A 10,841-nucleotide genomic window follows, 5' to 3' on the forward strand; every position below is an offset into this window, starting at 1 on the left:
GGATCCATTATCCTGCTAAGATCCAAGACCACGGCCCCAAGCTTAGCTGCGCTCCTCCTGGCTTCCTTCTTTGTCCTCTTTAACCCATACCGAGCTGGTTGTTAGCCTTGGCCAGGGCTGCTCTTCCTTCTCCCAAAATATCGACGTGGAACACCGGCTCGGGGCGTGTTGCGATGGCAAAGCTGCTGATAGGTTTCGGATAGCGCTCTTCCGTCATCCGGTCATGCAGTGAAGACACGAGGGCAGCTTCTTGCGAAGATGATGGGCGTGCGTCACACTGGAAGAAAAGCCGCGGACACGGTCAGCGAAGATACGGAAACCTACGCGGGGTTCTTTTGCACGGGGGTGAGAGAAATCGTTTGCATCAAGTAGCGGATTTAAAACATCACACCAGAAGGCAAGAGGATATTGCAACGCCTTTTAATAGCGAAGAGCAGCACTGACTAGCCCCACCCAGAGAGCACACTCCCTGGCTTGCCCTGAGTCCTTCCGGCTCAAGAAATGCCGAGGGCAGGCCAGTGGGCGTGAAATATTTTCCTGCCCTGATTCTTCCAAGGAAGGCTAAACTGGTCTGCCAGTAATCATTCCTTGGAAACTTCCAATGCCACCCACAGAAACCTCCAGTTTCAGCTGCCACGCCATTGTTTTTAGACCATTCAATGCACACTGCAATAAAAATGAGTATTTAGGAGTATTTTATTCATTCATTCATTCATTCAATTAATTATTTGCTATACTATCCAATAGCCAAAGCTCTCAGGGCACTTTACAAACACACATTAAAATATGGTATAAAATATCAGCTATATTAAAACATCATAAAAGGTTATCATACTACAATTTGAAGCCAAATTTAAAGCACCTATACAGAATTAAACAAAGCACATTTGAAGATCTATTCAAGCAACTAACAAACTACTTAAATGCCCTGAAATAGAGGATAATCTTAACCTGGTGCCGGAAAGATATTAAGTTGGCCTCAGCAGGGAGCTTGTTCCAGAATTTGGGGGCCACTACTGGAAAGGCCCTTCTCCTTGTGGCCACCAAGTGAGCCTCCCATGGAGGGGGCAGTCAGAGAAGGCCCCGGAGACTGATTGTAGCATCCAGGCAGAGGGTGGTTGGGAGAGGCGTTCCACCAGATATCAAGGCCCCAAGTCATACAGGGCTTTATGGGGCTTCTGAGAAAATGCATGCAGCCATTCATGGCAAGTCATGGAAGAGGGATGCAGGTCAATTACTCCTGCCATGGAAATCCACCTGCGGAAAGCACAGCCGTTTCACAGGAAGATGCAAAAAACGCACTCGCCTTGAAGAGGTAGCGACGGGAACACTCGATCCGGTCGATCTTCTCTAGTCCAGCAGCCCAGCAAATAGAAACTGCATTAGTGGAAGAGGCTGTGGAGAAGTTCAACCTACAACCATAAAAGTTGCTTTGAAAGAGCAGGTACAAGTTACAGCTGACCTCCCACACCTGATTCTGCCATACACACACAGACACATAAGCCCACCTCACCGGCATGGCCCAACTATAGTATTTCTGTCATAAATGGGCCTTGGGCTTGGACTCCCTTCCTCGCCCATACTCTGATTCCCTCCCTCACTTCCTCGGTCAAAGTAGCCTCCGTGTGTCCAACAGCCAAACCCAAAGTTTGCTTCCCAGGGAGAACTGGCAAGCACAGTCCAAACAGAGTTTGAAATTGTGGTTCGGAGGCAACCTAAGTTTTTGTGATAAGTACATCACAGCAAACTCTGCTTGCTACAAACAAGCAAGCGCAGGAAGAAAATGGAGTATGTGAGTTCGACACAATTCCTGATTTGGCCATGTCTGAACTTGGCTGTTCACACATTCTCTCTCTCTCTCTCTCTCTCTCTCTCAAAGTTGCAGGTACTTTAATTCTTCCTGAAGCTGAACTCACCGAGGACCAATCTCTACGAGGAGATCAGAAGGAGAAGCGTTGAGGAACGACTTGGTTGCAATGTCTCCACGTTCGAAGGGACAGCCGAAGATCCAGTGCAGCATCTCAGTCTCCTGGGCGTTCGGGGGTGTCTCCCCTGCCCATGAAAACAGAACAGAGAGACACGCGGCCGCTGGTACCCATCATGCAACAGGGCAATAGCCCAGCACCCCACAGGCTCTTCGACAAGTTGGTGTGGGCAGACCAGCACTGGGGCGCTACCCCTCAAACGGAAAAAGAGCCGAAAAATGCAAACCTTCCTTCACAACATACTCCCCACCTTTGCTGTACTTCAGACTCCAGGCAGGGCACGGCCCTGTTGCCCTACCTGTCCAGTTGACGTTGAAGCACAGTTCTTTCTGTACTGCCCGGACTCCATTGCCCAAGGAAGCTTGAGCTGACGTCAAAAGGGTGCTGAGTCCACTGTCCGCCTCGCTGGGCCGCTGATAATAATGTAGGACAACCATGGCCGAGTCCTACAGGAGAAAGAAAGGTTGGCCTCTGTAGGTGGCCTTTTTTTTTGGCATTTTATAAAAGGACTGCCTTTGGCTGGCAAAAGAAATAGGAGGAACCACGGCCTGTCTCAACCATGCAGTTCTTACACTTAGAAAATAAAGGATGGACAGAGCACTGCTCTTTAGGAAATTTAAAGATTCAGTCTGGGACACACATCTGCATGAAGCCTGCATGTGCAAATTTAGATGCAATTTAAAGGATTTATTGAAGGCTCTAGTGACAGATTTTATTTTCCTGGGCTCCAGGATCACCGCAGACGGGGACTGCAGCTAAGAAATTAAAAGATGCTTGCTCCTGGGGAGGAAAGTTATGGCAAATCTAGACAGCATACTAAAAAGCAGAGACATCACCCTGCCGACAAAACTGTGTGTAGTCAAGGCTATGGTTTTCCCAGTTGCAATGTATGGCTGTGAAAGCTGGACCATAAGGAAGGTTGAGCGCCAGAGGATTGAGGCCTTTGAATTGTGGTGCTGGAGGAGACTCCTGCGAGTCCCTTGGACCACAAGGCGATCAAACTGGTCAGTCCCAGGGGAGATCAACCCTAACTGCTCTTTAGAAGACCAGATACCGAAGATGAAACTCAAATACTTTGGCCACCTAATGAGAAGGAAGGACTCCCTGGAGAAGAGCCTGATGCTGGGAACGATAGATGGCAAAAGAAGAAGGAGACGACAGAGAATGAGGTGGCTGGATGGAGTCACTGAAGCAGTTGGCGTGAGCTTAGGTGGACTCCAGGGGATGGTGAAGGACAGGAAGGCCTGGAGGAATGCTGTCCATGGGGTCACAATGGGTCGGACACGAATCGGCAACTAACAACAAATTGAAGGTTCATAGTCCGCAACCCACTGTGCTCCAGGCCCAGAGTTGTGTAGTAAGTTCTAGGGACAAGTGGGGTAGGGAAAAGCCACCTCGCTAGAGCAAAAACCCGACAAAGTTTAGGTCAGTGTTCTCTGAATCACTCACACTTCTTGCTTCATCCCTGTGAGGGCTTGAGAACTACCCCCAACTCTCTGCACAAATGCAGCTTGAACATGCAAACATGGTGAATGAGAGCAGGTACACCAAGAGAGATTTGTTCAGTGGGAATGGACTTTATTCCTGAAATGCTTGGACCCCATTTGGCTAAAGTTAATTGCAGCATAAAACGCCACGATAAATTTCATCCCAGCTAACATGCTGTTCCTCTTGTTATTATTAAGATCTTCGTAGTACAGTGTCATTACTATGTGTGGCTTTTTACAAAGAGGAGAGATACCAAATTTAATAGCAACCACAACCTCAATGGAGACTGTGTGATACCAGCACTGCTAACTTAATCTGGATTAGGAACATCAAACTCATGATTTCTTACAAAATGAACAACAGGGACAAGGAGATGCATATGTATTTGCGGAGGTTTAAAAACGTAATAAATATATGTTCATAAATGCGTACCATTAGATAGATACATGTGCCAGGAAGCTAAATATGGCCACAGCTTCGGGCTAATTCATACATGCATTTTTGCAGCTCAGTCATGCTCATACCTACAGAAAGTACTTTTCTTAACACCCCAAAATATAACACTTTTCACTAGGGTTGATTCACAATCCAGCTGCCCATCCCAAAGTGGATGAAGTGGGGCTGATGCACGTGTGAATCTGACATGCAGTAACTAACCATGTTTGCTGCTAAGTAAACCCACACAAAGCAGCCTCAAGAAAAACCAGGTGCAAATTTCAGGGGAAAGCTGCAGTGCCTCCATGCCGCAAAATATCCAGGCGTCGCATCACCACACCAGGTGTAGGAATTAACATAGAAAGAAGCAAAACCAACGAAATCCTGAAGCACCTTCAAAAACAATTGCTGGAGAAGTTTGGAGGCACTGGATTTAACCCTAGAAAGTAGAAATCCAGCTTGCATTTCACATAGGCTGGGTTCAAATGGGCACAATTACCTACACACAAAGGTTGGTTGTAGGTTATCACTGAACTATGGTTTATTGCTGATATTTATTTATTTATGTATTTAAACCATTTTTTTATGCCGCCCCATTCGCAAAAAGCCTCGGGGCGGCTTACAACCCAGTTATAATGCTGTCTGAACCCAACTAAACCCAGTTTGGGTTTAGCACAAAGAGCCCAAAGTTCATAGAAACCCAACTACTAGCCATGGTTTGTTAGTGTAGCTGCATTCGGACATGATAACCCAATCAAAGCGTGTCCCAGTCCACTAAGTATTCGGGAAATAGATCTGTTAAAGCAGCCTCCCCCAGTCTGCTCCCCTCCACATGTGCTGGGGATACTGGGAGATGTAGTCCAACCCATCTGGAGGGGAACAGACTGGAAAGGTTGGTGTGGAACTTCCGCCTCGTTTACTCCAACGGAGTAACACGGCTCTCTCTCGAGGGCTGCACGAGGAGTGTCCCCACACCCTGCACATCCCACATCCGACCCTTGGGCTGCGAGTCACGAGTTCGAATCTCACTCGCGCATTTTTTCCAACCCCTGCAGACGAAAACGCGGGAGCGAATCCCGCTCCGCGAGGAAGCCGCACGCCAGATCCCGCTCCGTGCGTCTGGATGTGGCATGGCGGAACGGCGCAACCTTCCTCCCCGCGATCCTACCTTGCGCTGCGCGGAGCTGGTGACCTGCAGACCTTGCGCGCAGTTCGCTCCTTCTCCCGTGATCGACCCTGGCTGGTCGCCGGTCACGGGGCAACCGAAGAGACGGAGCCTGCCTCTGCTCCCTGGGGTGGGGAGACCCGTGCGCGCTGCCCCTTTAGTGGGAGGGGGGGAAGGCGGCTTCCACTGGAGGGGGCGGGAAGGAGGTGTCGCGAGCATCGGGCTCCCCATTGGCTGCTTCTCTCCCGCCCCCCCCCCCCGGCCTTGAATGGGGGCACGTGGGCGAAAGGGAGGCGGGCGTGCTCACTCTCGCGTCCCCTCCTCCCTCGCAGGCGCCCCGTAGAGAAGCAAGGGAACCCCGCTCCCGCCTTGCTTCCAGCCCTCCCGACGGGGAGAGCAGCGGCAGGACCAGAACCCAGGCGTCCGAGTTCACGCCCTGCCCGCAAGAGAGCGAGAAGAGGGTCTCGATCGCTTTCCCCCAAGCCAAGAGAGGGTCTCTCGGTGGGCTTAGGAGATCCCCAAGCCCCCTCGGCAGCGGGGTAGCCGCCTTCTATGCACCGGTGCGGAAGAGCCCTCCGAGGAGGGTTCCATGGTGTAATGGTTAGCACTTTGGACTCTGAATCCAAGAATCCGAGTTCAAATCTCGGTGGAACCTGCTTTTAGGGTGGCGGGGAGGGAGTTCTGAGCTCCGGGCGGAGGCGGTGCAGGAGGGCCTCGGTTTAGTCTAACCTGTGGCATCTCCACTCAAAAAGTGGTCCGGGTGCCATGAAGAATCTCAGGGCTGGAATGGGGCCTCTGCGCACCACGCTGCAAAAAGGAGAGAGTTGGGGGACAGCGCAGAAAAGGACAACTAAAATGACTGTTCAGTTTAGAGATGAGTTAAGGGAGACACAATAGCGATGTATAAAAATATGCACGGTGGGGAGAAGAGGGGTCAGGAGAGTTTTCTCTCTTGTATAACACTAATTTTGTGAATCCCCTGGACTGAAAGAAAGACGAACAAGTGGATCCGAGAACAAATCAAGCCAGAGCTTTCCCTAGAAGCAAAAATTACAAAACTGAGGTTGCCATCCTTTGGACTCAACATGAGAAGGCAGGACTCCCCGGAGAAGACAATTGTGCTGGAGAAAGTCCAGGGCAGGAGTAAAGGAAGATCAGACGAGGGGTGGATGGACTCCATGAAGGAAGCCACAAAATCTAGAAAATGCAGGCAAGGAAGACAACACAAGATATTCTAGAGCAGGGGAGGGCAATTCATGGCCCTCCAAATATTTTGGACTAAAATTCCCATCAGCCCTTGTGAGCCTAGCTTACACTGAGGGAACATGGGAGTTGTAGGCCAAAGTTGCCCACTCCTGTTCTAGAGGGTTTTCATTAATACCTTTGGGATGACTTGATGTCACATAACAACAAATAGCATGAAATCACCACATGGTGTTGATTGTAGGAGATTCGTGGCCGCGGACAGGAAGGATTTTAGTTCCCTAAGTGAAGCTGCAACCCCCAGTCGTAATGATGTCTGCCAATTCAGACAGCTTTAAAAGGGGATCAGACAAATTCACGGAGGGAAAGGCTAGCAATGACTACTAGTGCTATGTACTGCCTCTCACATCAGAGGCAGTGTGCTGGGGAACGTGGGTGGGAGATATGAAAAAGCCTGTTCAAGGATGGCTCTTGGAGCAGTGGGTGCTCTTGGTGCTTGTGGGTTCTCTATGGGGGGAGCTGGTTGCCCACTGTGAAGAGAAGGTTGGTATAGATGGACCCTTGGCCTGATCCTGCTTTGTTCTCTTATGTTTTTATGTTTGGCACCACTCGAGTATATACATAGAGCACTAGAAATCTAGTCCCCAGAATTAGTGAATTTAGGGCATGGACCTTTCTACGATGGCTGTGAGTGGGGTGAGGTAGGGTCCAAGTCTTGGAATCCCAGGATCTTGGAGCTGGGATTCCAAAGAATCCTATGGCCTCCCAGACCATGTTGGGCAGCCATAGGAAAACACCTTAAATTAAGGCATTTCAGTTCTAAACAAATCAACCCAGATGATCAGAACTGGCCAGGGAGAGAAGGCTTGTGCTATGCTGGAGAAATGATGGGAGTGGTTTGAATGGTGCAGGAACTGTCAGCACTTAACATTTATTTATTTATTTATTTTCAAATTTATATGCTGCTTACTAGCCCGACTGTAGTCTCTAAGTGGCTAACAATATCAATGCACAGCTCACAAGTACAGGGGGAAGAGGGGAGGAAAGGTAGGACTCTGTTGGTTCCATGGTATGATCTCTTTCTTTTTCTTTCTCTGCTTTGGAAATATCAATTCACATTTAATGCAGCAGCAATTTAAAATAAATGTGTTGAATTGCTATACTGGCCCAAAAGGGCGGGGAGGAGAAAATAACCCTGGAGAATCCTGCAGATGGAGGCTAGCAACAGCCCTGAAGCAATCAGGCAATTAGCAGCTAAATCGAATTCCCAGGAGCGATCCAGAGGACAGGAATTACTCAGAAAGGCCCACAACCTGCTGATGACATCAACCAGCTGAAATCGTGATTTAGTTATCTTTTCAAGGGGCTGCAATGCAAAGCAAAGCCAAAGTTCAGCTCTGAACCAGAGCATGGATTTCAACATCCACTCGCAAAGGCGCTTTTAAACTCTTGAGAAATCTTGGACCCATCGTGATGTTTAAACGAGGCTCATTGGGAAAGTTCTGTCACTTTACGTTTCTGGGGTCCCCTGCCTATCTGCTCTTTCTTCTGAAATGGGTTTGGTTAGATACAGAGCTGCCTCAGATTTTTGCTGAAACAGGGATTAATTCTGTCCTGCTGTATTGGTAACGAGCTCCTGGGGAGGATGTAAGATTCATATTAGATCACATCAAAGGTCTTTCAGATCCAGCAGAAGCCCACATGCTCCAAAGAAAGGTGATACTGGTGGAAACTCAACCAAATTAATCATTCGGGGGTTGATAACTTCAGGGGACTGGGATGGGGAGAGGAATTTCCTGCCTCCCCCTTGACTAGCATCCTTGGCATTCGTTATATTCAGCATCAGCCAGAAAATTTGGGGGTTTTCCATTGAATTTAAAGTGAATCTGCTATGGAGCAGTAAATAAGCCAAAACAACTTGTTCCCAAGCTACATTTGGCCTTTTTCTCACTTTAGAGCAGCTTGCCACTGAAATGGAGCCACGAACCCCATTTTGTTTGCAGGGCTGTGAATGCTGGTGGCTGGACGGGAGGGCAGCAGGCCCAGAGGCCTATGGGAGTTCCTTTGGGAGTCTTGACTCGTGACATTTGCTGGGAAACCATGCCAGGCACTCCCAGGGCAACCCTTTGCCGTTCATTTTCTTGTGTCCCATTGAAAAAACATTGGCTTTCCCCACACCTTGTGGCAGCACATTCAATGGCTCTAGGTGTGATCTTATCTCCGTTTAGACCAGAGAAGGGGAAGAGGCTTGGCCCACAAGGGTTGGAGTCCCACATCTCTGAGAGACCACCTGCCCCATCAACCTGCTTCCAACAGTTACTTGCAGAAACAGAGAGAGAAAGAGGCGGGCAGGCAGGCAGGCATGAGTGAACTGAACTACCGCCACTGAACTTTTTGCCTTTTGCCAGCACATGTTTCTTTTCTCACTGCTCACCCCACTGAACCCCTACTGAGCTTTCCTCTCCCATGGCAATTCACCCCCTTTTTACAGATGTTGCTGCCATTGTGTGTTGTCCAACTTATGGAGACCCTGTGGATTCAGGTCCCCCGAAGTAGTTTACGTGAGCCAACCCTGCTGAACTGCTCTAAAGGCTGTGGCCCCCGTGACTCAAGATCCTGGTGTCCATTGCTGGGTGGGACTGCAGTCCCCATCATCCTCAGACACTCGTGCTGGTTGGGAAGGATGGGGAGGGTAGTCCCAAACTTCCAGAGACAGCAGCTTGGAGAAGGCTGCGATCAAGTATAGTTGATCCTTTCAGCCAGACAAGCTGGAAAGGTTTTCTAAAAGAAGATGCAGCAGCAGCAAAGGACAGACCTGGCTTGGAGCAGAAACGCTGGCGCTTCTCTGCTTTTAAGGGTGAAAGTCTCTGCGTTTGCTCAATGCTGATACTGTCAGACCCGCTCACTGAGCTCCGGACGTCACAGAAGCTTGGCCAAGGTTGTGTATGCGGTTGGAGTGGGGTGCCAGAGCGGGTTACACCATCCTGTGTCATTCTCCGGCCAGCCTCCCCCCGCTGCAATGCAAAAGGCAGCGGGGTTAGAGCAGGCCTCCGCAGTGCTGAGCTCTAGCAGTTCAGGACATGCGCACCCGTTTGCGGACACGGTGTCCCGACCACATATCTAAGAGGACTTGATGGACAAGAGCCTGGAACCATGCCAAAAGCAAACCTTTCCTTCAAAAGAGATGCAGCGGGGCAGTAGAACAAAGGATTAACCCAGCCTTTCCAGCCTGGTGCCTTCCAGATGAGTTGAACTACAATTCCCATAATCCCCCAGCCAACTCAAATGTCTGAAAAGGCTCTTATTCTGATGTCTCTACTTTCAGTTTGTCCCAAATAGATCTCTGAACGCTGCAGAAGGATCACTCCTTTTACATAACCTCTAGGTGGCACTGTGCTAGAATGGAATCGTGCAAATACACAAGAGGACTTTGCGCTTTCTTTCAATTCCATGATGAAATGCCACATTTTCCTTCCTCTAAAAAAAACCATCAGTGCAAAGCGTTGGTTAGACACAGAACTCTAACCAGAGGGTTGCGATATCCCATACACAAATAGAAAGACCTCGTTCAGAAAAGATGTCAGCAGCTTGGATAAAGAGGGACGGATGACTCTGCACTTTGCCTGTGGGACAAAAGGCAAACATTTTTTAAAAACTAGCCTGCGAAGAGATTAAGTACCCATGTTACTAGCCATTTTGTAAGTTTGGGGGCAGCCTGATGCTTTCTGGATATTTTTGACTGCAGCTGTCATTCTCCCTCATCAGGAGCAAGGCTGGCTGCAGCTGAGAAAATTGTACTCCCAATGAGGAGCACCACCAGGTTGTGGAGGAGGGGGCAGGAACACTCTCCTTCAGTTCAAGTGCAACCAGCTGCAGCTGTTTAGCTCCAAGCAGGGAATGTGAAGTTGTTGTTGTTGTTAGTCGCGAGGTTGTGTCCAACCCATCACAACCCCATGGACAACATTCCTCCGGGCCTTCCTGTCCTCCACCATCCCCCGGAGTCCACCTAAGCTCACGCCAACTGCTTCAGTGACTCCATCCAGCCACCTCATCCTCCGCCGTCCCCTTCTTCTTTTGCCCTCAATTGTTCCCATCATCAGGCTCTTCTCCAGGGAGTCCTTCCTTCTCATTAGGTGGCCAAAGTATTTGAGTTTCATCTTCAGGATCTGGCCTTCTAAAGAGCAGTCCCCTTATTTTCCCATCAATTGTTCCCAGCATCAGGCTCTTCTCCAGGGAGTCCTTCCTTCTCATTAGGTGGCCAAAGTATTTGAGTTTCATCTTCAGGATCTGGCCTTCTAAAGAGCAGTCAGGGTTGATAGCTCCTCCAGATTCAAGACTTGATGAGCACCCATTGGACTGCTCTTTCAGCTATTTGCAACACCCACAGAGCCTGTTTCTGGGTACATTTCAAAGTGTGGTTATTTGGCCTTTTGGTCCCTAAGCCGTGGCAGTCCACATCTCAAGGCCCAGCCCAAGGACCAGATGTAGCGGGGCTCCTCGGGACATGTGGAGTTTGTTAAATCCATTACGAAGGTAAGGAAAAACCTTCCGGATCAGTCCAAAGG

General features: G+C 49.3%; 1 protein-coding gene and 1 non-coding gene across 2 annotated transcripts in view; one reads left to right on the forward strand and one right to left on the reverse strand.

Annotated features, from left to right (window-relative positions):
* PFAS (phosphoribosylformylglycinamidine synthase) overlaps nt 1–5,202 on the reverse strand; it is a 29,664-nt gene extending 24,462 nt beyond the window's left edge. The window contains exons 1-5 of the mRNA XM_044421426.1: nt 5,077–5,202; nt 2,284–2,431; nt 1,917–2,052; nt 1,307–1,412; nt 91–277 (exon numbers count right to left, since the gene is read on the reverse strand). Of these exons, the coding sequence (XP_044277361.1) occupies nt 91–277; nt 1,307–1,412; nt 1,917–2,052; nt 2,284–2,422 (568 nt within the window). The 5' untranslated portion in view covers nt 2,423–2,431; nt 5,077–5,202. The remainder of the gene's footprint in view (nt 1–90; nt 278–1,306; nt 1,413–1,916; nt 2,053–2,283; nt 2,432–5,076) is intronic.
* Nucleotides 5,203–5,656: 454 nt separating this feature from the next.
* On the forward strand, nt 5,657–5,728 carry TRNAQ-CUG. The gene has a single exon. It is a non-coding gene; the product is annotated as a tRNA-Gln (tRNA).
* The last annotated feature ends 5,113 nt before the right edge of the window (nt 5,729–10,841 follow it).

The sequence above is a fragment of the Varanus komodoensis genome, unplaced genomic scaffold (genome assembly GCF_004798865.1).
Source record: "Varanus komodoensis strain SLA01 unplaced genomic scaffold, ASM479886v1 scaffold119, whole genome shotgun sequence".
NCBI classification, from domain to species: Eukaryota; Metazoa; Chordata; class Lepidosauria; order Squamata; family Varanidae; genus Varanus; species Varanus komodoensis.